The sequence below is a fragment of the Drosophila subobscura genome, chromosome J (assembly GCF_008121235.1).
Source record: "Drosophila subobscura isolate 14011-0131.10 chromosome J, UCBerk_Dsub_1.0, whole genome shotgun sequence".
NCBI lineage: Eukaryota > Metazoa > Arthropoda > Insecta > Diptera > Drosophilidae > Drosophila > Drosophila subobscura.
This window is the reverse complement of record NC_048532.1, coordinates 9,301,805-9,327,657: the sequence shown is the minus strand read 5'-3', so window position 1 is coordinate 9,327,657 and position 25,853 is coordinate 9,301,805. Positions and strand designations below refer to the sequence as shown.

At 44.7% G+C, this 25,853-nt stretch overlaps 7 protein-coding genes across 9 annotated transcripts; 5 read left to right on the top strand and 2 right to left on the bottom strand.

Annotated features, from left to right (window-relative positions):
• The first annotated feature begins 6,723 nt into the window (after positions 1 to 6,723).
• LOC117893627 (protein terminus-like) lies at positions 6,724 to 8,167 on the top strand. Its single transcript, XM_034800309.1, has one exon. It carries the CDS (start codon positions 6,816 to 6,818, stop codon positions 8,139 to 8,141), a length of 1,326 nt encoding a protein of 441 aa, XP_034656200.1. The 5' UTR covers positions 6,724 to 6,815; the 3' UTR covers positions 8,142 to 8,167.
• Positions 8,168 to 12,179: 4,012 nt separating this feature from the next.
• LOC117895888 (prolyl 4-hydroxylase subunit alpha-1) lies at positions 12,180 to 25,144 on the bottom strand. Of its 2 annotated transcripts, none has more exons than XM_034803893.1 (6): positions 25,135 to 25,144; positions 13,470 to 13,730; positions 13,209 to 13,408; positions 12,594 to 13,150; positions 12,388 to 12,535; positions 12,180 to 12,327 (listed from the first exon to the last, which is right to left on the bottom strand). In XM_034803893.1, exons 2-6 carry the CDS (start codon positions 13,502 to 13,504, stop codon positions 12,305 to 12,307), a joined length of 963 nt encoding a protein of 320 aa, XP_034659784.1. In that variant the 5' UTR covers positions 13,505 to 13,730; positions 25,135 to 25,144; the 3' UTR covers positions 12,180 to 12,304. The 2 variants fall into 2 exon arrangements, with proteins under 2 accessions (XP_034659784.1, XP_034659783.1); XM_034803892.1 differs by lacking the exon at positions 25,135 to 25,144 and adding an exon at positions 13,823 to 14,031 and having other exon boundaries at positions 13,470 to 13,762.
• Positions 14,542 to 16,323, bottom strand: LOC117895889. Its single transcript, XM_034803894.1, has 6 exons — positions 16,109 to 16,323; positions 15,766 to 16,056; positions 15,507 to 15,706; positions 14,844 to 15,449; positions 14,647 to 14,788; positions 14,542 to 14,593 (listed from the first exon to the last, which is right to left on the bottom strand). The coding sequence occupies exons 1-4, from the start codon at positions 16,315 to 16,317 to the stop codon at positions 15,343 to 15,345; spliced, it is 807 nt and encodes a 268-aa protein (XP_034659785.1). The 5' UTR covers positions 16,318 to 16,323; the 3' UTR covers positions 14,542 to 14,593; positions 14,647 to 14,788; positions 14,844 to 15,342.
• On the top strand, positions 16,452 to 18,484 carry LOC117895886 (prolyl 4-hydroxylase subunit alpha-2). Its single transcript, XM_034803889.1, has 8 exons — positions 16,452 to 16,650; positions 16,702 to 17,007; positions 17,058 to 17,257; positions 17,318 to 17,433; positions 17,496 to 17,924; positions 17,985 to 18,023; positions 18,080 to 18,245; positions 18,299 to 18,484. The coding sequence occupies exons 1-8, from the start codon at positions 16,472 to 16,474 to the stop codon at positions 18,361 to 18,363; spliced, it is 1,500 nt and encodes a 499-aa protein (XP_034659780.1). The 5' UTR covers positions 16,452 to 16,471; the 3' UTR covers positions 18,364 to 18,484.
• Positions 18,452 to 20,374, top strand: LOC117895882 (prolyl 4-hydroxylase subunit alpha-1-like). Its single transcript, XM_034803882.1, has 6 exons — positions 18,452 to 18,666; positions 18,727 to 19,029; positions 19,086 to 19,282; positions 19,346 to 19,992; positions 20,049 to 20,214; positions 20,279 to 20,374. Exons 1-6 carry the CDS (start codon positions 18,467 to 18,469, stop codon positions 20,362 to 20,364), a joined length of 1,599 nt encoding a protein of 532 aa, XP_034659773.1. The 5' UTR covers positions 18,452 to 18,466; the 3' UTR covers positions 20,365 to 20,374.
• Positions 20,463 to 22,426, top strand: LOC117895884 (prolyl 4-hydroxylase subunit alpha-2). 2 transcript variants are annotated; one of them, XM_034803887.1, is made up of 7 exons: positions 20,463 to 20,677; positions 20,735 to 20,886; positions 20,941 to 21,091; positions 21,148 to 21,344; positions 21,397 to 22,043; positions 22,104 to 22,269; positions 22,327 to 22,426. In XM_034803887.1, exons 1-7 carry the CDS (start codon positions 20,478 to 20,480, stop codon positions 22,416 to 22,418), a joined length of 1,605 nt encoding a protein of 534 aa, XP_034659778.1. In that variant the 5' UTR covers positions 20,463 to 20,477; the 3' UTR covers positions 22,419 to 22,426. The 2 variants fall into 2 exon arrangements, with proteins under 2 accessions (XP_034659778.1, XP_034659776.1); XM_034803885.1 differs by having other exon boundaries at positions 20,735 to 20,891; positions 20,946 to 21,091.
• LOC117895885 (prolyl 4-hydroxylase subunit alpha-1) lies at positions 22,637 to 24,588 on the top strand. The gene is made up of 6 exons (XM_034803888.1): positions 22,637 to 22,823; positions 22,875 to 23,177; positions 23,238 to 23,434; positions 23,485 to 24,152; positions 24,201 to 24,366; positions 24,449 to 24,588. The coding sequence occupies exons 1-6, from the start codon at positions 22,684 to 22,686 to the stop codon at positions 24,505 to 24,507; spliced, it is 1,533 nt and encodes a 510-aa protein (XP_034659779.1). The 5' UTR covers positions 22,637 to 22,683; the 3' UTR covers positions 24,508 to 24,588.
• Positions 25,145 to 25,853: the final 709 nt, after the last annotated feature.

Sequence of the window (25,853 nt, the reverse complement as noted above, 5' to 3'; positions counted from 1 at the left end):
ACCGATTTTATGACCGCTTTGAATGATGGACCGAAAAGAACTGCAAGCTGTGATAAGAATGCAGCTGCGCCGCCGGCTCAAAGCTTTTCGGTTGAGATCGGCATTCGTTTATGCTCGTCTTGTCTCACCCATTGTCACTGATAAAAACGAGAGCGAAGTTTGTGGTCACAGAGAACGAATGTTTCATTTGGCGCGCGACACGAAACAAACACACACGATTTAATTAACCGATTTTATGACCGCTTTGAATGATGGACCGGAGAGAACTGCAAGCTGTGATAAAAATGCAGCAGTGCGGCCGGCTCAAAGCTTTTCGGTTGAGATCGTCATTCGTTTATGCAAAGTGCGAAGTCGGAGAGAGTAAGTGGGTGGTGTGGGTGGTGAGTGGGATTCTACAGAGCAGCGTGAGCGAGTCAAATCTAGGCTTATAGATCGGTCTTCGTTTCTGAACGACTAATCTCTCCTCATCTCACTGACAATCTCGAGAGCGCAAGTTTGTCGCCGAACTAGCTGCCAGCGCTGCCAGCAATGCATTCGGAGCTCTCTCACGACACGAACGTTTTATGACAGCATAACGAAGTGGAAAAGCGTAAGTGGGTGGTGTGGGTGGTGAGTGGGCTTCTGCAGAGCAGCGTGAGCGAGTCAAATCTCCGCTTGCAGATCGTTTGCCATAAACCTAGCAGGGTGGTTGTTCAAAGCGGAAGGGGAGGGGAGAGCAGCGTTGGCGAGCAAAGCTGACCTGCCTTTCCTCTCTCATCCCAAAAAAGAACAAGAACATTTCTGAATAAAACAAATAATATATAAAATATATACAACAAATGTTCAAGCCTCATTCCGCCCACACAAAGACCGAAAATCTGTGGCATCCACAATTTTAAGATACAGAAAAACTCAAAGTTCAGAACTGAAAACTAACTCGAACAGCGATACCAAAATAAAGAGAAGGCATACAACTCGGAGGCAACATGAAATATAATACCATACTGCGCTCGTCTTCAAGAAACGCGATGAGTGTGGCCTGCCATTCTCGGCCTTTGCCGCAAGCGCATGAACACGTGCTCGCCCCAAGACCCTAGAGATGCAGAAGCTGCTTGCAGGCATTTTAGCCGGGTAGATTTGATGACCCATTATGAATTTATTTATGTTTATACATAGGAAATAATGGTTGACAAACTTAAAGAGCACATAACCTCTGGCCCTGCTTTCTTTCTGTTAAGAATATTGTTTCATTGCTAAAATTATTAAAATATTAAATAAACACGGTGGAATTTTAAATTTCTGAAATGAAATTCCCAAACAAATTTAATAAAATCACGAACAAATGAAATTCCAATCGACTGCCCCGCCTTCTCTGCTTCAGTCACTAAGCTTTCCTATACCTTAACTATATTCGGGGAATACAACAATTTCATAATCAACATTTTTTTTCTCTCCCTCCGTCCCTGTGTCTGTCAGTTTCCCTGCCCCTCGCACACAGTCTTCTCGTATAGAACTCCCCCAGAGCTTTTTGGCTTAAAATGTTAATTGGACGCTGAAATGTTAAATTAGTAAAAAAGCAAAGCGGGACACTAACATAGGAAGAGGAGGGAGAATAGAAAAAAATTCCAGGAAAGTATACGTACCCCCTCCATATAGCATTTATGAAAAATGTCAGTTGGATGCCAGCCAACATGGGGTGGAGTAGGTGGCTAAAGGAAGACTACTTCCGGGACTGCCAGAGGAAGGCGTAGAAATATGGCAGGAGGAGTCGAGAGTTCCCAACAACCAACTAAGAATAGAGGACTTGGAAGTCCACCCCACATCCAACACAGCCATACCACGGTCTCATTTTATTATGCATAAATTATGAAATTACGCAAAAAAAATAAATAAAAGTAAAACGTCAACCGGCAACCGCCAACCGTTTTTTTGCCGCGTTGGCAGGTTTGGTCCGGCACGGGCCTAGGCCATGGATTCCATGTGGGAGCTGTGGGACAGCCGAAGCAGCCCGGAAACAGAAAGAATTATTAAGCCATTTACGTGCCTTTGTTTTCATTTGATGCATTTTGAAACTGCGATTTTGAGTGATGTGATGCCCGGGGCGTGGGCGGTGCAGTTTCGCTGATTGTGGGGGGTGGCGGTGCGCTGAGCCTGGTTTAATCACCTGTCAGCCAGTTACGAGCACTGTAACGCCGGGTGGAAAGTCATCAGTTGGCTTACAACCCAGTAAGCTGGCCATGTCAAGAGTAATTTAATTGCTGCCGAATAGCCAGTGGCACTTTTCAGCGTCACCTTAATGTCCACGCCAATGCTGTCATTGCAATTTATGAAAAAATTCACAATCTTTAAAGTTGTCGTGAAAGGTGGGTAGCATCACATCAAAGGGAATTAAGTTCAAACAATTTCAATTTAATGCCGTTGAAATGTTCAACTTGCAAATCGTAAATGAATTTAACGATTGATCGAATTTTCTCATTTAATGAGAGAATAAAATATACAAAAAGGCAAGGAAGGAAACAAATACTAGAGGGTGTTAATGAAGGAGCCAAGAGAAAGGAAACCAGGTCTTCGATCGATTTGGGGATTTATTAAGAAATGGACTAAAAGCGCGTCGAGGATGTCGGCAGCAGGATGCAGAAGCTTGTCCTGCACAAACAGTTAAGCAAATGAAAGGGAACGCAGAGGATAAAGTAATCAACGATTTTTCTTGAGGAAGCTAAACGACTGATTTACAATGTGCCCGGAAATGATGATGATGATAAAGTAAAATGAGTAGAAATTCATTTGAATTCAATGAATAAGTTTTCTCTTTCGTTTGGAGCGAAAAAGATGTAAATCATTTCTGCGGAATAAGCAGGAAATAGTTTCAAGAAAAGCGTCTAGAAATGCTAAGATATGTCTAAGAAAATGTGAAAGATATTCCCCAATCCATCAAGTTATGGAATAAGAAAAGACAGACAAAATCTACAATTTCTCGCCATTTGGATGAAATCTCTAGCAAGGTATGAAAAGTGTGTGGCAACAGCTGAATAATTTAATAGCCAAACAGCAGCGTTGACAATTTTATGATCTAAACAACCATCGAAGCAGACAAACAGCAGCCGGGCAGCCAGTTGGTCCGAAACTCATACGAAATGCATTTCAATTAAATGCAATAAATTAAATAGAATGCTGGCAGAGAGCAGAGCAAACCATTTGGTCGAATTCCATATTCCAGAGCCCCTAAAATGTTGCATAATTAATTAGCCAAGCAAGTGCCGTGGCAGAGAAGCAAGGACATCGAGTGTGGAACTCATTCGTTTGCCCGCAAAGATTGCCCACATTAAGCAGAAAATAAGATGGTGGCAGAAGCCACTGAGAAGAGGTTTTGATTGTTGGTAACTGAATAGTTGATACTCCAAGAAGAGATTAATTCTAATATAAATGTTTAAGTTAGAGATTTGCGGTAAGATGTATGCTAAGCAGCAGTTAAAACATATTTTGTATGAGTAACAAACAGTCTAATTAACTTTAAAATACGAATTACAGAACAACAAACAAACTCAACAAATCTACCTAAGGCGTTGGACATTTTCCAATAACAGTCTTATACTCCATGTTAAAACCCGTTCAACAGTTGCAACTGTTCAGAGCTAATGTGTCTGCGTATAAGACATGAACCCTGTGCAGCGTTTTCCCCATGGCCAAGCCAGTTTTTTTTTACAGTGTCTAAATAGCAAAGCATTTTGCTTACAAAGCTCTTGCCTGTGTTGAGGAGTTCTGAATGGAATTTTCGCGAGCAAAAGTGGCTCATTGGTGGCTTACATCTAATGACATCCATAAGGCAGTCAACCAGCAGCTTTGCCACAAGACTAGCGACAAGTCGACAAGTGACTCAATCTTTGACTGACAGCAAACTAAATTCTAAAGCATTTTAATTGCTGTCTCGGTGGGTCCGTGGGGGTTTGGCTGGCATTAGTTCGTTGCATACAAAATGAAATGGGTGAGTGGTTTGAGATTGGGGTTGAGTAGCAGTAGAAGAAGGAGAAGGAGCTTGAAAGGGCATAAATATGTTGACCTTGCACCCAGTCAGCTAGAAAGCGAAAGGGGCTTTCGTTTGAAAGGCAAAATTTGCATAATTTGCATGCAGCAGCAGCAGCAGCCGCGACAGCGACAGCGACAGGCCGCGAGGCGGCGCGAGCGAGGAAAATGCAATTGCACTCAAACCGAGCATAGAATTTAGTTGTTAGGAAAACTTGCTGACAAATTGTGGCCCAGGCTAACGGGGGAAACGTCAACACCTTAAATCCCAGAGCAGACCAAACCAGACTAGCAGAGCGCCACAGTCTGTGAGGCGTCTGTGGCATAAAGGAGGAGAAAGACGGCAACGACGACGATGACGGTGAATGTTGACGACTTTTGCCATTGAGACGGCCAAAGTTTTTTATGGCAATTTTCGCCAGAGCTAGAGCCAGAGCCAGACACTTGAAGTGGTTGTCCTTGTTGTAGTTGCTGTCCTTGTTGCAGTTGTTGTTAGTTGCATGAATATGAAAATTGTAGCATAAATTGCAAAACCAAGTTACAAGTTCTTTTCACCCACACTTTTCCGCATAGGCCTGTGCCTGGGCCTGGGCCCTGTGCCTCCGCCTGTAAAATTAAGTGGAAAAGTTTTTTGTTTAAAAATAATATCAGAAATGGCTAAAAGAAAAGACTGAGCTGAGCTTCTTCAACTTATGAGTAAACTGCATCTCAAGTCGAAGCAAATTACATTTGCAAAACAAATCAAGCTCCGATCAACTGCAAGTTGACCAGGGAAATTTTTGCCAAAGTTTTCCGTTGGAGAAACTTTCGGTTTCGGTTTCAGTTCCAGTAAATTAAATTCATACCAATTATGACACTTGAGCAGCCACTCTAGACTCTAACAATTAGCATTCATTGGAATCCTGTGCCTTCTCCATTGCAAATTACCCAGGAAAACAAACTATCCGTAGCTCGGGTCACAGGTCCACAGTCCTGGGTGGGTATTGTGTAAAAGTAATCTGTAAAATGGAGAGGAATAAAAAAATATAAGTAAAACAAACACACACAGAAAATGTCAACACACTCTGAGATGCTCGGAGGTGCAGAGACCGATTGAGCACAGATTTTATACAGCTCAATTTTGTAGGATTTACCGGATTGCCGGGTGCCTGGACTTCAACCTCAAACAGAGCCTGAACAGAAAGTGCTCCTCCGTTGGCAGCAGCAGCATCCATTAGACTGGGACCCTTAGCTGAGCTTTTAAGCAGCACGCCCCAGGCGCTGCAAGGGTGTAGGTGGTGGTGGAGGCGACTGTAACGTTTCACAATTTTATGACGAGCTACGGAATGGCCAAAAGGTGTGACTCGGTCGATAGTCGCTACCTCTGGCAGATATCTAATCCTCTCCTATCCTTGGCTGGACTCATCCATCTATCCTTTGGGCTTGTGTGCATCCGCTTGATTGCTTCGCTTGGCTTGACGCTGGGGCGTTTGACATTCGGCTTCACTCTGGACTAGCAAATAACATTTTTACAGCTCGATTTTGAGTGCCACGTTGATGGATGCGAAATGGGATATCCCCTAGGAAAAGGCTATTGAACTGATGTCTGTTTTAGTTCCCAATTTAATCTGCAACTTTGCGGCAATCGGCACAGCCTGTTTCGCATTTCCACTTTGCAATCTTTTAGCTCCGAATCTGCTTTTGGGATCGGGGGTCCACTGCAATTTGATTCGCGTTTGCATTGCCTCAGTCTACCCTCTGTATGCATTCGAGTTAATTAAGTTTTGGCTCTCTGCGCGGCATCCAAATGTGTACAAATTGTGCAATATATGCCCTTCTCGAATCTTCTACAAAGTTGTCCCATTATTCTATTAATTTCCTGCAATAAACCTCTAAAGAAACCCCAGCCAGATGCCTGAGCAACTTGTTTAAATAATTATTGTCCACTTTAAGCACATTCTAATTGGGTTTGTTAATTTTCGAGCATATTTCACTCGAAGGCGAGCTTTAAATTGCATCGAGAAAAGCGCTTGGGGAGGAAGTGGAAAGGAAAACCAAAACCTAAGCCAGAGCCAGAGCAAGGGCAGAGCAGGGGCAGGGCAGGGGCAGTGGCACACCAAAAAGGCAGACAATGAAGCGTGAAAAAAGGAAACGGAAATTAAGTGACTGCAGTGCTGGAGACTCTCGAGACCAAGAGAGAGAATGACCAGAGCTCCAGCTTCAGCGCCATTGTCGCCTCACTTGCCACACGCGGTGGCGTCGGCCATTGTCCACTTCGTTTGCATTGTGACAAGGGCTTGAGGAGGCGGATGATGGCGGTTTGTCTATCCCATCCACTTCCTTTGCTCTGCTCTTCTCTGCTCTGCCTTCGGACTAGTGCAAATTGCACAGGACGGTCAGGCAGCCAGGGCCTCGCTGGTTTATTTTGCATTCGGCTGATCTTTTTGCCTTCTCCTGTCACTTGGTGGGTTGTGGTGGCAGTCCTTGTGCTCGATTTGCTGTGGCTTTAATGGCTCAATCCTAGAATTAAGGTGAACAGATGGAACTTAAAGGAGCGACAGGTATGCTGGCAGCTGCTGGTAATCATAAAAGCCACCACAATAAATCGATCGCAGATTAGGCGGGGAAATACCACGTGGCAGATGTTGGTAGGGCTTTAGGTACATACCTGTACATCCTACAGGTAAAGGCAACGACTACCTGTTACCCTGTGTGCCAGGCATATAAAAACCACAGCAGTCGAGGCAGAATACATCAGTAAGCAACTGAATCTTGTCCTAGACACACAGCACACTAGAAGTTTTCGCAGTTTCTATAAAAAATTAACATTTTCCAAAATGCCATTCAACATTATGTACGACGAGGAGCCCATTTCGAGCTTTGTGTTCACCAATGAGGCAACAACGCAAACATTCCACCATCGTTGGGTTGCCCAGGGTCAGTTGCAGGAGTGCCCCACATGCTACAGTTGCATAGACGCCGATGAGCCGCCCAGCCAGCATTGGGTGCGCGGCGGGGAAAGCTCGCAGGGCCTCAAGCTGAGCAAGCAGCAGCAGGCCGTGCTGGACATCATCGAGGCGCGCCAGATAGACACGTTCTTCCTGTGCGATGAGAGCGCCAAGGATAAGCTGGATCACTTCATGGGCGAGAGCTGTGCCCGCGGTGTGCCCGAACTGCTGCGCTGGATGTTCCACAATAACACTTTCAGCGTGGAGTTCAACCTGGCCTGCTACGTGAACGTGATGAACCAGGTGCTGGTCTTTCAGAGCGGCAACCTCCGCGTGGATCATCACTATGACATTGAGGAGTGTGTCAGTGTGGTGTACGAGATGCTTATGCAGCGCATCGAGAACTATCTGAGCTGCAGCAGTGAGTATGGGCTGGATGAGTGCAGCATTACCAGAATTCGCGTGCAGGTGAAGCGCCAGCGACAGGATGCCGACTCCCCAGCCATGGAATCATCGTTTGCCCTGCCCCTGCAGCTGAGGCAGGAGGAGGCAGGGTGCAATGTCAGTCCCAGTACCAGTACCAGCGAAGCTGAGTTAACCAGCCTGAAGGCCGCTTACCTGAAGCATTATCGGGAGTGCCTCGGCTACTTTCCACCCAACATGCGCGTCAATCTGCACGGATTGCAGCAGTGCAAGACCACCAAGGAGCTCTATGTGGTGCCCTACCACATCAGCGAGACGCTGCAACAGCTGCCCAATAAGAACTTCCTCATTCTGAACAACATCATGGGGCAGTTTCAGCGTCTGCACGAGCTGCCAACTCCGATAATGGGCTCCGCATCAGGCCAGTCGTCAGCGCCAGCAACATCTTCGCCGACCTCGCCACCTCGTCCGCTGCAGTGTCGTCGGTGTCGCACTCAGTTCACACGCCGCAGCAAGTTGCACATCCACCAGCAGCTGCACTGTGGCCAGGACTTCACCGTGGACAGCATGCACGCGGATATTGTCGAGATTTATGAGCAGTGCCTGCCCATTTCTCGCAATGTCTTTCAATACGCCTGCTATGGCATCACCAAGCCCAAGACGGTCATGCGGAAGGGCCAGTTTGTGCCCATCGAGTGCGACTGGCGCAGCGAGAGCTCCGTGAAGGTGCAGCACGGACCCTGTGTGGTCATTAGCAATGCTCAGCATAGCAGTCCCTGTAAATATTTTTAAATAAAATTATACATCTTAAGGCACAATTTAGTTGGTTTTATTTGCATTTCATTTTGTATTTTGATGCCTTGACTCTGCCAACGGAACAGTCCATTAAAGACTGGATTCTGGTTCCAACTTTGCTGCCCAAGGCATTGACTGGTTGATTGATTGGCTGTGAAAGCATCAATCAAAGCCTTTGTGAAAAAATCAAACAGTGCGGACTTTTTATATAACTAAATTTACAAAACCAAATTAAAATATTTGGCCTGACCCAGCACCAAATTATCGTTCTTCATCACCCACACTGCCCGCTGGCTTAATTAATATTCTGGTGCCAAATTCTGTTCACCGCAACAATGTCCGGTCTCTGGATTTATGCACACTTGCGAGTAGAATTTGCGGCGCTGCCTAAGTGAGTACCGGGAACCCCAATTCCCAAGGCATTTTTGGCAACATTTGTGCCCTGAAACTTTGGTCTCCTGAGCGGTAGCTGCTGAAGCGACTCGTGAGAGTGTCGAGGACCATGTTAACTATGGACCGGAATTGCTGGAATGGATCATGAAGAATAAAACACAAAAAATGCACAGAAAAGAGGACAATCGTAATGGCTACGTTTACCGAGAAGTTAAGCTAAAATATTATAAGTAAAATTATGCTAATTTGAATCTATACGAGTTATCTGAGAGCAAAGGCCAATGACAATCATTAACCATTTATTTGGAGTATGCTCCACCCATTAAAGTAGTCAAAAAAGAGAACTCCCCCCTGGGACAAACAATTTCGAATTGCAGCCACGCCACAACAATCAAGTTGTATTCTCTACAACGACGGACCATCCACCCAGTTTCGCGCCCAACGCCACAAGCCATTTATTGCGGTGCCGCTTGGTGTGGCACGAAGCCAAAAAGCAGATGGACAGACAGACGTACAAGTTGAAAATAACAGCAATTCTTCTTCTGGCCACTTGCTAATTACCCAGCGGTCTGTGAACGATTTTGCCAAATTGGATATCATTGAAGATTCGTTGGATAAATCAATTTGCATTTGATTTAATTGCACTTAATGAAGAGATCTGCGACTTAAAGTGTTTGAGTTTTGTAGTTTAATCTTTTAAGAAGTGTTCGAGGCATAGGAATATTTAAGCAGCCTAACACACAACTCCTTCATGGAGACCCAGCGCCAAGTGTCACAACACGTAAAGTCAACACGTGTAAATTGGATTATTAGCGGCAGTGCGTGTGCCCCATGCAAGACGAGGGCAGGGCAGAGACAGCAAATTGGTCTGGGAGCAGTGACAGAGACAGGTCCAAGGAGCAAGCAGCATCTCAGCGCAGCATTCGTCGATTGGGTAACTAACGAGGCACAAAACGAGCGCATTCGTGGAATGGGAACCAAATTTAAACTTCAAGCGAAAGTACTGACCTGAAATACCGAACAAAGGCATCCATAATTCAGTGAACAGACAGAGAGGGGGAAGGGAAGTTGTCTCAACTAAATTATCTAAGAAATATTGTATTGCATTTAGAGTTTGCTGATGGCATCCACCAGGCTGTGGAGTCAATGGTACAAAATATGACACTGCCCATCCATTGTAGCTTTAAGTTTAAAGCCGCCTGGCTGTCAGATCGGATATCGCGCATCGATTTTTCCTTTTTTCGGCTATAAATTACAAACCAGCGAAATGAAATGTCCGTCCCTCGTCAAAGTGTGCCTGCCCCACGCTGCGCGCTACCAGTAAATTGAGTGGCATTTTCTACACTTAGTGCCAGCGCCTCATTATGGCCGACGGTAATCCTAATGCGTTGTAATAATAATTCGAATATTCCATAGAACGAACACACATTAGTTCCGCCATTTTGCGCATTGTGTGATAAACGATGGTGTCCAAAACCAACAGGTTGTCACAAGTGGATTTGGCGGTGCAATTTGTAGGCACTTCATAAATGTCTAGCGGAGAGTTATTAAATGATCATCTCGTTGGATGTGTTATGGCAGCAGAATGATTGATAGTCCCACACGCACAATCGGAAGGCGCGCGCGAGATAGAGCCCATAAAAAGCTTTCGGCAGAATGGTCATCAAGTAGCGATATAATAAATAATAGAATTGTCAGAAACATTTGACAGAGCATCCATAACAGTGCTGGAGAAAGAAGCAAAGAGGGCCACAGACCGCCTACCAACCAACTCATTCAAATTGTAGCCATGTTCACATAAAGAGCAGACAAAAGACATAAAGTAAATGAAACGCCACACAACTTGCAGAGACGATTGTCATGATGAGAGAGAGAGAGTGAGATCTGCCAGCCAGACGATGTGACAAGTGTATTTTCATTCCATTCTATTTCCATTTTGCACATTTCTCGTAACTCAGTTGCCTGCCATTCAAAAGCGAAAGCCAAATCAATTGTTACACACAATGAAAACAGTTTTTCCTGCACAATAAATGCGAGCGGAGCAGCAGCAGCAGCATAGAAATACATAAGTCTGTGTGTGCAGCAAAGCAAAGCTCAAGCTCCAGCTTCAGCTCTGTTTCGGCTTTAATATAAAAATAATCATTTAAGCAGGATACCCAGGACTCAATCCTGCCAGCCAGCGCTTGCCTGACAGCAATGGAACAATGGACTGCTGACGGCTACATGTGTGTGATTGCTTGAGTAAATTGTATTACTGGAGAGAAGAGACTGGCGAGTTGTCAAGATAAGGTTTAACATCAATCCGGGTGCCTGCTTGGCAGACGCCTCAGAAAGCTTAACCTTGAAATGCATGAATACCGGAATGGTTATTATGTCTGGGCTTATGTACGTACGACCTGACAAGTGTCAGTATACGACGGAGTAAGTGATTTCTCAATGTGTCTAAAATGGGATGAGTATTTATACAATAAAACAGAAATGGAGAACTCGATACAAGAGATGAGTAATTATTATAGGTAACCAATGTAACAATTGGAATAAAAACAAATGAAATATATGTATAACATGTCCCGCACATTCATCACTCTGATTACTTTTCAACATTTAATCTACAGGCAGACTGAGAGCTTCCTTGGAGTTAAAAACGCAAGCCATTCCATCCAATCCACAGCCAAATAGACAATGGACCCGTCCAACCATTTTCAATACTTCAGCAGCGTCAGCGCCATGAATACAAATTGCGTGCAGTGACGCGCACGCGAATGGGTACGTGTACGGGTACGGGTCCGGGGCATAGAGAACGACATTTTAATACCCATATGAATGGTAATCAAAGTGAACGAAAATAAAACTCAAAGTTCGCGAGGCACACGAGGCAGTCAGACGGGACAAAAGGGATTATCAATTTCGAACAGAGCCTTTAGTCTTCAGCAACATTCGTATCTGGCATTGAGAGCTGTTTGCCACATGCTGGACAATCGTGTTAACAAACAATTGTCAAATTGACGTCCTGTCAAATGGTGCCTATTAGCACAAATTGCTTTTTAATGTCGCAAATTGTTTGGCGCAAAGCATTATAATCCGCCTACGATTATCGCATGGCTTCTGCATTTGATTTCCAGTCAGCAGGCGGCTCAGACAAGCAGACCAGAGAGAACCCTTAAGTGATTTGTTTGCTCGAGAGGAATTGATTGCAACGAACACTGAGACCCGAGACAGACAGTCAGACAAAGACAAAAGGCAGACAAGGCAGCCATCTGTGGCATAAGAAACTGAACCTGAATACGAAACAGCAACAGAAGACCCAGACACAGACAGCAATGCAATATAAATCCATCCATCCATTGGACCGACCCACAACACACACCCACAAAATGCGAATGCGAATGCCAATGCCAAGTGTGAATTTGCCATTTTTATGGTTTAAGTGTCGCGTCATTATAATTCGGTCGGAATGCATGGCTTTCGGGCCATTTCAATGGTTTATGGTCGACACATTAAAAGTTCTCCCAGCACATATTTGTTTTAGAAATATAATTCTACATATATCAAGGCAAATGGCAATCGAGATAACATGAAAAACATCTGACGCCGTTGATAAAGAAAACTTAAATGGATTAAATGGTGAGCAGACTGAAAAATAGATTCAACACGATGACAGCAAGATATTATCTACAAATTTATGGCATTCATCTTTAGTTTGCATGCAGGTTTAATTTACGTATTTAAAATACATAAATTTAAACAAAAAATTCGCCTAGATCCTCTCAATTCAGCCTCTTTGTTGCAACTGAAATTAATTAAATTTAACTTTTGATACATGCATGTATGGTAGCTTCTTTCTGCTCACCCCACATATTTCCCATTATTAGAGGGCAAGATTTATGCAGGACGCTCCAATCCGAGTTACGCCACAGCAGCATGGAACCCTTCTGCGGTTTAACGAGTACGCTAAGAAAGGGAAAGACTGTGTCTCCACCCTGCTGCACATTGCTCAGCTGCAAGAAATTAAATCGATTAACAAAAACAATTCCAAAAAGGTTAAAGAATCTTTACAAATATTAAAGCTGTTGCTGGAGAGCCCGCACTGTCTTCCAGATCGTATCTGCCAGCCATGCCATAATTAATAACCTGTAGATTTTCTTCTTCGTTAAGATCCATTCCACTGACATCCTGAATGCGCTGGTTCACAGTGCGAATGATGTCATGTTTGGTGTGCGACAACTGGGCTATCTTGTAGGTGAAATTCTTAGACCCTTTTGGGCGTTGCAGTTCGGGTCTAGCTAAGCTCTTCAATGCCTCCATTTCCTCATCGTTGAAGAGCCCATAATAAATATTAACGCTCGCTTCGTTAGTCAATTGCTCCATTCGGATGGCTGCAAGCTGCAGAAACGACGTGGATCGTAGGTAACTACAGTGCAAATCATTCACTTTTCGTGGATACGACTTTGCACACAAGGCTTTAAGTTTCACATAATCTCCCTCAGGTTCGGTGCGTTTGAATGGTTGACTTTCCAGTAGTTGTAGCTTAGGCAGCAGCTGCAGCATATACGGGTGATCGGGCTGTATAGAAAGTACCTCAAGGGCATGCTCCATAGATGCGGAAAAACGTCCTACAAAAACGAAAGGAAATGCAATTAATATTCATAGATAAACTGTGTTTTAGTATACCAAAACCCTTTGTGGCCTCAACGAGCATTTCCAAAATGGTAACATATTTCATGACCATGGTTTCAAACTGTTTTGGATTGCGATGTGCATCATAGTAGAAGAGTGCCAATTCCAGCCAATATTCGGCTGTCTCGTAGTTCTTGACATACAAATTTACCAGCCCAAACATAAAGCACTCGTTTGGTTCCCATTTCTTGCGACTGAAACGGAAAGGAATGGAGATAATTGAAACCAGTCAGCACAGCGTTTTCGCAGCCTTGCCTGTAGCGTTTGCCACGCAATATTCCGCCTGCCATGTCTGCGGGATCCAAGCTATAAACAGTCTGGAGTCTATAAATGGCGCCTAGAGCTTCCTCAAAGTCAATGCCAGTGGGAAGCTCATGACATCGTTCTTGGGAAAAGCAATCTCTTTGGCGCCTAAAACTTTTTGCATCAGCTTCAAACTTTGCGGCCAATCCCAGTGCATGTGACGGATGAGTCTGAATTTATGCCAAAAGCTGTGCCCAGTCTTTGCTGTTATTCCTTCCAACAGATCCTCCGTATGCCTTGTAAGTCTGTAAAATGTGAAACGAATCAGTTTTGGTTGATTTAGCTACAATGTCGGCTGTGCCCACCGATAGACCTGCTTCAGTTGAATCTCTAACGCTTGCTTGTAGCTTTCAAAATTCTGCACATAGGCTTCTTTCAGCTTTAACATGGGTAGCAGAGACTCCAAGGATACGGCAACGTCATGTGTCTTGGTTTCATATTGAAGCTGTGCCCCAGCCGCAGTTAGAAGCAGCAAGAACAGACACACTTTAACCATGGCAAATGACTAATTTAAACTAATGGGAAGACACCATTTCAATGGAGCACCTCGTGAGAAGCTTGGCTAACATGATTCCTGTATGCTTCATGCTTGATTATATTTATTTCTAGCTGTTTCAGCAAGTCTTGTGTCAATATTTCGGCGTAGTCGTAGCCTTATTAGGACGGGTCTAATTTAACTAATTTCAATACAATTTGGGATAAAACAGTTATACCTGCAATTTATATTTTCAATTTTATAATTTATAAAAAAAAATTTATTCATTATTGATAGCCCAAATTTAAAATTTAAAATATATTGTCATCGAAGGCTTTCGACTATTATTATTAAAATTAAACTGAAGCGTTTTTTCTAATTTTTACAATACATACAAATACAAATAAAATACAAATCAGACTTTTATTTTTTTTCTAATTTTGTATTTTAACAAAAATTGAAAGCCATACGATCCTTGCCCAGAACATAGGGTATGTGCATTTGAGACATATATTTAAATTGTTTGAATGGAAATGAAGAATAGTTAGTTTTATATATTTAACCGATCTTCAAATAAGTTATTGTATCCGTTTCGTGGCAACTACAACAAGAAATTCAGTTTTCCATATAATGAGAAAATTATTCCAATCTTACCCCACTTATTTCCCACAATGACGGGACATTCAATGTGGGAATCGCCCGTCCTTTGCCACACCAGAAGTGAGCCCTTTTGTGGAGGCACCCGTAGGTTTAGAGAGGCAAAATATGTTTCACCTCCTTGCTCGACATTACTCAGCTGGAATTATATATTATAGATGGTTCCATGTCTCCTTTAAATGTGTAGTACTCACATAAAGCAAGGCAGTGATGACATCTTTGTCCGCTGTGGCATGCTCTAAGAACTGTCCGCCAATGCCAAAGTTTCTGACTTGCAGATTTTCGGACTCCATGGAACTTACTCCCTGTATGGCATGGCGTATCCTTCGATTTAAGGTGTCAATTATCGTATGCATTGAGCTGCTTAGTTCTGCTGATTGCCATGGCCGGGTGGCCATGTAGTCCGTAAAGCTGTCAATTTCCCTGTGGGTTATTTTGTTCCGTTTCAAAAGAGGACTTGCCAAACGCTTAACAATAGCCAGCTCTTCTTCATCGCTGAGCATATCATGATATAAACTGATGGCCGGACTAAGGGATAGCTCTTCCATTTTAAGTGGGGCTAAGCGGAGCAAGGCCTCTCTCCTGACATAACGACAGCGGAGCCTGCCAGCAGGCAATGACTGATTCTGACGGCACAGTTTCTTGAGTAGCTCCGCATTCACATCTATGGGCAGTGATGGTTCTGGTTTTAGCTCATCTGATTTCGTGGCAAGTTCTTGTACTTTGAGCTTGCATGTATTCATCGTTTGGCTGTAGTAGCAAAAGTTCTTTCGCATGCCCCAAAGCAGTCTCAAATTTGCCTGTAAAAGTATAATTTTGAAGTGGTAAACCTCTTCATCAATGGGCATGTGCCATACCCAATCCCATGTTGGCAAGCATCAAATACTCCAAAACATGCTCATACGTCCAGTGATGGAATGCCAGCTGCCTGGGATTGTCTTGACGCTTGTAGCTGTCCTGAGTCAGCTTGAGCCAAGCATCAGCGTCCTTGTAATAACCCTGAAGTTGGCATAGAACACCAAACACGAATGTGTCAAAGGCGCCCCAACGCTTGATGCTGCAAAAGAATAAATTATGGTAAATGGAGACTCTGATAACACTGATCCAACAACTCACTTGTATTGTCGGCCGCGTAGCCTTCCCGTTGCCATGTCGGCGGGTTCCAAATCATAAGTGTACTGTATGCGCTGTATGCCTTTCATTGCCTCCACAATGTCCATATTTGTGGGCATTTGTGGTTGCAGCTCCTGCAGTATCTGTATCTGTATTTTTTCCGCATTGGGCCGCATTATCGTTAGCCACTTGGCCCAATCCAGATGCATGTGGCGCAACACTGCGAATTGTTGTATTAAATTTAACGCATTTAAGCTCGCTCTCCTTTGCAGCTCCTCGTACATTCGAATGGCTCTAAAAATAGTTAGTTTATTTCCAAATTCATATTAAATATAATTTTACTCACAGTTGCACAACTGCCAGTTGCTTTTCCAAAGTTTCCGCATAGCTACGTAGATTTGCCACCGCCTTTTCCTTTAGTTTCAAAAGCGGCAGCATGGCCTCTACTGATACCGAAAATCCAAAAGTGGAAGGTTCCAAATATTGCCTGGTTTCCTCAGCATAGATGCGGCTAGCCAGCGCTGAAAAAAGCAACAAGAAACCAAATCTGATCATGGCAGTGACTGTACGCGAAGTAAACTGACTCGATCTACTCCAAAACGATCGTCATAACCCTAACGAAAGCATTTGCCATGCCAAACATTTCGACTTTGAAGTGGAAAGAATTCTACAGACAGTTGACAGGCGGCTGCTTCCCAAAGCTAGCAACATGTGGCACTGGTTGTTTTTCTTACTGTGCTCTCTGCCCCGCTGCCAAATGCAATACTTGACAGATCATGCCCTGTCCATAGCTGCCATGAAGAGTCTCGTGGATATGGAAAGTTTCTTTATCGCAGAGTTAGACAAATACTCGCATGACTTGGAGTGGAAAATCAACACCATTGAGAGGTTGTTTTAAGGTATTTTTTCAAGATTTATGAACTGATTTCTTCCACTTAGCTTTCTGGAGGAAGTGCAGCTGAAAAGGGAGCCTTGGAGGCATATTCCGGAGGAATTAGTTGCTCATCCGTTGGCCAGTTTCTCCCTGATACGACGCCTACATGAGGATTGGAGCCATATGGAGCTATTTATGTCACATCAAGTGGCTTTGGATCGGCTCAATGCTATTCAGAGCGTGCTGAATGTGGCCAAGCCAACGGCACAGGATCTGGAAGATGCTCTCAGCGGAATAGATGCCATTCAGAGTCACTATGATCTAGAGCCAACGGATATGGCCAATGGACTGCTGAATGGACGGCAATATGAGTAGGTTTAATGCTTATTTATGTACCATCTCATTCTGTGTTCCCTTTCAGCGCTAACCTGACGACACTCGATTGTCTGGCTATGGTTAAATTTCACGAAAATAACCAACAGATGCATGCGTCCTTCGATTGGTATGCGGCAGCGCTACAGCGCTACGATGAGGCCAGAGATGGTCATCTCTACAGAGATGTTTTCAACTTTAAATTATCCGATTTGTATGGCGACTATGCGCGTTCTTTGGCAGGAAGAGGTAGGCCGGATTTTGACCAAACTTCACTGCCTTTCTAAGGATTTTTCTAACCCCAAACAGGTTTGGGCACAGCCGCATTGACGCTACTAAAGAATGTGTCCGATTTGCATGTTGATCTCTGGCAACTGCAGCGCCAAATCACGCATCAAATGGAACTGCAGGAGTACGACCATAAAGTACGTTTTGCATTCAAATTTAAACACAATTGCCATCAACTTCCTTTGATTTTTTCTTGCAGCATGTCAAAAGTGAGCAAAACAACGAAAGGATCGGTTGTCTGGGTTTATTTCCACCCATCCCAAATGGCAGTTGTCATTACGAGACTAAAAGAACAGCCTTCCTGCGGCTTGCACCGCTCAAAGTGGAGTTGCTTAGCCTCGCGCCCTATATAGCCATCTATCACGATGCCATTTACGATGCGGAGATTTCGCGTGTCATGACGCTGCCACTCTCTGCGCTAAAGGGTACCTCACGCTATAGCGAGCGACGGGAATATAATCTGAAGTTTACTACGGTGCATGAGGAGCCCAATAGCCAGCTGAATCAACGCGTTAGGGATATGACGGGTGGGGAAGTAAAAGAAGACAAGGATTTTCGCATCTACAATTATGGAATAGGTGGCTATATACGCTACCATATGGATAACTTGGCCAAAGAGGAGCAAAAGGTATTGTTATGCTTTCCACGAAGTAACAATGAAATTACTTATAATTTTCTTATGCTTTAGCCAGACTTTGGGGATTACCAGACAACAATTACGTACTTTGTAGGTATTTCTATCGTTTATTTTGCTGTCTTTAATCTTCTAACTCCCAAATTTAGTTGAATCAAGTGGAGCTTGGTGGCGCCATTTCATTTCCACAACTTGAAATCACAGTCTGGCCGCATAAAGGCAGTGCTCTGGTCTGGCATAATCTGTATAATAATTCAGAGCTCGATTTACGTGTGGCACACATCTCCTGCCCTGTCATAGTGGGCTCCAAATGGAGTAAGTTTCCGAAGCTTCTAATTGAATTAATTTAATTTTTCTTCATTTTTTAGCGTTAGTCAAGTGGCTGCATCAGCACACCCAAAGGTTTGCACAGACCCTGGAAAAAACCGCGTGACTAATTCCCATAATTTTGACCGAGAAATTCTGAATTTTCCAACGCTTTTCGCCACTTAATGTTTACTTTTTTTAGCCAGTTTAAGTTTGTTTACTCGAGTAAAATGTTCCGAATTGTTGGCTTAATTTGCCTTACAGTTTTAGTCCCGAGCTGTGACTCTGTGGATCCAGAAAATTATGGTAAAGATTACTACAGTTCTTCGGTTTTGGGTTTAGTAAATCTTTTGGAGCTTGAGCGGAAGTTCATGGAAGAGTTCACAGTCCATGCAGATGTGCTGCAGGAGAAGGTGGACAACCTGCAAATGTGAGTGAAAGAAAGACCATCAGGAAATTGAAAAACAGATGGATTTGTATCTACTTTCAGGTACATCGACTACTTAGATCGTGCCCAGCATGAAAGCCACAAGGAAAGAGAAAAGTTTGTCTCCAATCCACTCAACGCCTACGGACTGATACGTCGCCTGCAACAGGATTGGCCCAAATGGCAGAACTACACGCAGAAGCCACTGGGCACGGCACAGCTGAACGCCATGGAAGAGCTGCTCTCTAATGCTCCAGATCTCTACGACATGACAGAGTCGCTCAAGTCAATGGATCGCATTGAGAAAACTTATGACCTGCCAGCCAGTCACATAGCTAGAGGACTGCTGCAGCAAAAACAATACGAGTGAGTGCGATCGATGGAAAAGATATTCCCAAGTAAATATACAACCCTCTAAACAGCACTCAACTGTCAGTGAGAGACTGCTTGGCCCTGGCACAGCACAAATATGAAACTGGGGATTACATACGCGCCTCCATGTGGTATCGCGAGGCACTGCGCCACGAGCCAGAGCCCAGTGCGGAGCTTATCAACGCCGTTCTGGGCGATCCACGCGAAGGTTTGGATCTACAGTTTGCACGAACCATGGTCATACGCGGTAAGCAGACAAGGAAAGAACGCTTTTAGCCATAGATCTGATCTTCAGACTTTCATTTGTCAGGCCTTGGTTTATCGGATCAATCGATGAGCAGGGAAACAATTCACGCATCAGCTAGCGACTTTTTAAACAAGTCCAGTCCACGAGATGTGGAGGAGTTCATTAGCTATTATCTCGCTCAAAGCGATGAGGAAATAGCCAAAGAGATGGGCACCCCACAAACCCCACCTACAGCCCACGAGTTTGGGTGCCGCGGACTCTTCCCTCCGCGCACGAATCTCGTCTGTCGCTACAACTCGACCACGACACCATTCCTGAAACTGGCACCACTGAAAATGGAGGAAGTCAACCATGATCCTTATATTGTCATGTACCACGACGTTCTATCCGAAAGGGAAATTGAGGAAATGAAGCAGCTGGCGGAGCCCATGGTCAATGGCTTGTCGGGCTCGGACATGGCAAACATCTCGGAGCCTCTCGAAATTGTGGCACGCGTTGCATGGCTGATGGAGCCGTCGCCCTTCAGGGAGCGGCTGAATCTCCGCATTGGCGACATGACCGGCTTCGATGTGAGTGACTTTGAAGCCCTGCAGTTGGCCAACTTTGGTGTGGGCTCGTACTTCAAGGCGCACTACGACTACCTCACCGATCGCCTCACAGAAGCGGGCTCCTCCCCGTTGGGCGATCGCACCGGCAGCCTCATCATCTATGTGCGTCGTTAAGCATTATTTTTCGCACCTAAATTAAGACTTGAATTCCCCTGCAGGCCAGCGAAGTGCCACAAGGTGGTGCCACGATATTCCCCGACATTCAGGTGACTGTCCAACCGCAGAAGGGCAACAGTTTGTTTTGGTACAACACATTCGATGACTCGACACCAGATCCGCGCTCACTGCATGGTGTGTGCCCTGTCATAGCTGGTTCTAGATGGAGTAAGTTCTAACTCCTCCTTAACCCTATTCCCAGTATTGAGCTCATTCGATTGCCTTCTTACAGCGGTTACAAAATGGCTACACCAATGGCCACAAATGTTTCTGAAACCCTGCAGTCCGCGTCGACAGCTAGTGGAACGAAAGTCTTAAATTGCAATTTTTCCTGTCTCAATGGCATGAAAATAAAGTTTAAACTATTTCCAATCTGCGTAGCTAATTTGTTGGCTTCAAATTATATTTATTAGAGCCTTCAATCAGTAATAATGCAACGTTGCCTGAACTTGATCACAGCTCTGCTGCTTTTAGGTCAAACTGTGGCCAATCCACGCTACGATGAGAAGAAAGAACGTTATAGCTCCTCCACAGTGGGATTGTTGAAGCTGCTGGAGTTAGAGATGCAGTTTATAGAGAACCTAAAGACCTACACAGAACTGCTATCCGCGAAAGCAAATACTTTACAAGAGTGAGTAAAAGTGATGGAAACCGATGTAACCAATGGCTAATTCCATAATTTCCAAAGTTTTATGGACTCTGTGGATCGTGGCAAGGAAAAAAGCGTAGCTGAACGCGAGAAATACGTATCCAATCCGTTGAATGCCTTTGGCCTAATGAGACGCACGCATCAGGATTTTCCCAAATGGCACAACTACATAAATACGACTGTAGGAAAGGGTAAGAAATGGTTTCATGACTGCTGTTAAATCTATAAAAATACTTTCCAACTAGAACAACTACAATCTCTGGATAATCTACTGGCCAAAGCTCCGGATAGTCAGGATATGAGAGAGGCTCTGGAGGGCATGAAACGAATAGAAACAATCTACGGGCTGCAGGCCTATGACCTAGCAAAGGGACGACTGCAGGACAAGCAATACGAGTGAATATTGCATAACAAAGAACACAAAACAAAGGCTAAACCACAACTCTTTGCAGCATTCAACTATCCATTCGGGACTGCTTGGCCCTGGGGCAGCACAAGTACCAGGAAGGCGACTTTTTCCGTGCCTCTATGTGGTATCGAATGGCCATCAAGCACGAACTCGAACCGAATGCGGAGTCATTCAATGCGATTCTGGGCGATCCGCTGAAGAACTTGAAGCGGAACTATGCCAGAGCCACAATTATCTATGGTATAGCCTAGACAGGGCTCTCTTTTATCCACTAACCACCTTGAAATTCCAGGACTAAGCGCAGGAAATCAGTCTCAGGACACACAGCAGATTCTGGATATAACAGAGAAAGCGATACACAAGTCTAGCCCAGCAGAACTGGAGGCACTTGTAGCGGAGTTACTAAATCAAACAGATGAGGATATTGCCAGGGAAATTTCTGCCTCTGAGCCTTGGCCTACACCCTACGAAATCGGTTGTCGCGGAGGCTTCCCTCCGCGCACGAATCTCGTCTGTCGCTACAACTCGACCACGACACCATTCCTGAGACTGGCACCACTGAAAATGGAGGAGGTAAACCACGATCCATACATCGTTATGTACCACGAAGTTCTATCGGATCGAGAAATTGAGGAAATGAAGAGGCGCTCCAGCCAGATGAGCAATGGCTGGGCAGACCAGAAGGAGGCGAACAGTACAAAGATCAGGGACATCGTATGCCGACATTCCTGGTGGTCGGAACAGTCAACCATTAGGGAGCGCATAAATAGACGCATAACCGATATGACTGGCTTCGATTTCGCACCGACAGAGGACCTGCAGGTGGCCAATTACGGCCTGGGCACCCACTTCAAGCCACACTACGACTACACTTCCGATGGCTACGAGACGCCCGATGTCCTAACCCTGGGCGATCGTTTGGGCAGCATTATCTTCTATGTAAGTACGTACATTGCTCCGGGAGGAAAGCCTCTACAGTTCCACTTTCATGCTCCACAGGCTAGCGATGTGCCGCAAGGCGGTGCCACGGTGTTTCCTCGCAATCGTGTCTCAATTCTTCCACGCAAGGGTAGCAGCGTGTTCTGGTTTAATTTATACGACGATGGCAGGCCAGATATACGCAGTCAGCATTCGGTGTGCCCTGTTATCGTAGGGGATAGATGGAGTAGGTTATTTACACTATTTGTTATGTTTCTATGCTATGATTTATATGTGTTTTCAGCTCTTACCAAATGGCTGCATATTGTGCCTCAAATGTTTGTCATGCCTTGCAAGCCCCGAAAGAAGTCTCAAGGTTATAAGGAGAACATCTAAAAATGATACAAATAAAGATACAATCAAGCTGAATAAATAATTACAAAATATAGTTTCAGAATTTAAATTAGAGAAATTAAACTGCCCTTTCTAGAAACAAGGAAATGCCACAGAATCTATAACTAACTCACCATGGAAATTGCAATTTTCAGCTGTCGATAAATTAACACAAAAATGTGGCAGTTGCATTGCAAAGTCCAGACGAAGATGAAGTTCCTCTTGCCAACTCAGTCTTTTAATTTTACTCCTACAGCTATGTGTTGCCATGGAAGTGCCAGAGAAGACGATGATCTACAGCAACTCTATGCTGGGCATGGTCAAGCTTTTGGCTATGGAAGATGCTTTAAGGCACAATCTGGCGACCTATATCCAAGCCATGCAAACGAAATTGGATGCCTTAAAGCTGTAAGACATGCAAGAACTTGCTCAAATTTCAATCTCTCAATCCTTTTGCAGTTTCCAACAGATGCTGCAGAGGAAACCAATGAAAACTCTCGAGGAAAGGGAAGAATTTATGGGAAATCCGCTAAATGCATTGCCCCTGCTGCGACGCCTCAATCAGGATTGGCCCAAATGGTTGAATTATCTACGGTCGGACATGGCCACAAAAACAACAAACGCAATGGAAACAAAATTGAAATTAGCACCAAGCAATGAGGATCTGCAAGTGGCACTCAAAGGCTTCGCGCGCATCGAAAGTTTCTACGATCAGGAGGCAGCGGATATGGCCAAGGGTTATCTATTGGGGCAACAGTTTGAGTGCGTTAAAATTTCCTTTATTTCCTTGAAATTAATCCGTAAAATTATGCGTTCTTTTAGCTCTCAGTTGACGGCTCCCGATTGCTTTGCGCTGGCCGAATTTCACTACAATCAAACAAAATTCTCAAGAGGCACGCCCTGGTATCGCATGGCCCTAAGACTGCATCAGAGTGCCGAGGGTAAACTCTATCAAAAGGTTTTAGGACTGAAGCGAAAGAGAATCTACCAAAAGTTTGCCAAGTCGTTGGTCATGGAGGGTGAGCAAATCTTATAAAACACTTAAAACTCTTCCCAACTCTCTGCTTAGCCTTCTCTTTGTCTATTCCAACGGAGATAAACCCCGAATGGGAGACACTGGCCAATGAAATGGTCACCGAGGACAAATTTCCCAGCATCAAAAGCGCCCTTGACGAATACCTTGAGGGGGATGAAGAGATCTTGCGGCAGGAGGCTGCTGAGCATAAGCCCAAACCCACGAGGCTAGAGCGCGGTTGTCGTGGTTGGTGGCCGAGGCAGTCCTCCGCTCGACTAACCTGCAGCTATAACCGGAAGAACTCTGCCTTTCTGCGCCTGGCACCACTCAAAATGGAAGTACTTAACGAACAACCGCTGATAGTGCTCTACCACGAGGTGCTCTACGAAAAGGAATTGAAGTCAGTGCGGGAAATGGCAAACAAAAGCGACAGCATGCATAAACAGTCCATCAAGCCACAGCGGGAAGATCGGGTGGCAAAGCTGCACATCGCAGAGCCGTTTGCTCTGAGCATCAATCAACGCATAGCAGACATGACGGGGCTAGAGCTGCAGGGTAACACGGCCTTGCACATGTCCAACTACGGTCTGGGTGGAGACTTCAATGCCCATGAGGACTCTGTGGATCTAGCCAAACGTCCGGTTAGTAGAGGATCCCATCTTGTCAATGCAATTTCATCCACTGATCGGGGCGGCAATGTCTTGGCCACAGTTCTGCTCTTTGTAAGTGATCTGCATCCGCAGGAGCTGTTAATTTAGCGAATTTTCTAGGCAAGCGACGTGCAGCTGGGTGGAGCGAATGTTTTTCCCAAATTAAAAATCTCTGTGGCGCCCAAGAAGGGAAATGCTTTGATCTGGCACAACCTCAACAATGCTGGCAAACCCGAGAAGCTCATAAGTCATGCGGTCTGCCCCGTTGTCTTGGGTTCACGTTGGAGTAAGTTTGAGGTTCCCAAAACTGCAAAGAATATTCAATATTATTTCTTTTTATTTTCTTTTTGTGTCTATTATTTTCAAAGCAATTTACAAATGGATTAAGGCAGAGCAGCAAATGCTGAAGAGGCCTTGTCTGGCCTAGTTTCGAAATGGATATCTTTATTAGCGCCTCCCATTAGGATGAATGGCATGCAAATAAATGTAAATCTTCCCACAAGTGGAACAATGTCAATGTATATGGGTTGGGGGGTGGTGCAGCTGGCGCACATTTTGTGCCCTCAGTGTCTGGCCTGGTGTCTCCCTTTCATTGTGTGCCATAAAAATTGCAAGTGCCACTAAATTCAGCGCCAGTATTGGCCGAGAGCGGGGGGGAAGGACACAAGAGTGCACTGGGCAGAGGGTAAGCTTATGTGCTTGCCCCAAATACCATTTAGCGGAAGTGCACACTTCAATAATGGAAAGAGGGCAAGCTGCAGTCAAGCAAGTAGCATAGAGGACACCCAGCAGCCCTAAGCACGCAACACAATGGCGCAGGCGGCTCAGGGGTGCTCAAGTCCCATCTTTGTCTATTCTTCAGTCGGGAGGAGTAGCACAAAGGGTGCAGCCAGCTGATTTAAAGGAGGAATGAACAAGCAGGGAGATATTAATAGAGAGTAAAAGTGTGGTAGAAAAACAATCACTGGGCATAGAATATTGCACAAGAAAATGGCTCATAAAGTGACAATGGGTTGAATATTTATCATAGGGTATAAGTAACATAAAATTGTACTTGGTTTCAATGTACATTTGCGAGTATTCCATAAGGGACACCATCCCAGCTACCATCTCTACTAAAAACAAGGCAACAGACGGTCAGACTTCCATGAATATTTAAAACAATTGCATTATTCACAGACACTACAACTGAGGAAACGAAATCTCTCGGACAGCAACACTAATTGGTATATTTACCCCTGCACGCAACCCTAACAAATGTCGTTGGTGAGTGCCTCTAAAATAGTGCTAATACATGGTTAAGCTGCCGCCATCAGGAGGAACTTTAAATGAGTTTAAAAGCAACTTTGTTTAGCCCGAGACACCGACTGAGAGAGAGGGCCGCAGCGAAACGAAACGAAATCAGCATGAAAGCAATTGTCCAAGTTATTCCAAAAGTGCCCAGAGGCCAAAGACACTCGGGCGGAGGGACACAGGGGACTGTCAGTGAGGCCAAGTCTGAACTGGTGTCCAGTTGGTTAGCTGCTGTCGCTCTCAACGCCGGGTTAGGGCGGGAAGGCCACTGTTTTTGAAACGAGTTACAAAAGGAAGGAATTGCAGGGTGTTGACGTGGACTGGCGGAGGAAGTGCTGGAGATGTTGTTTTCTTAGATCTATTGTGAAGCATTAACAACTAAAAGCTGCTGGAAACTTGCGGATTAGCTGACAGTAATAAGGGGACATTAACAGTCAGACGGAGCTCAAATTAAACTCTATTAACATTAGCTCTAATATC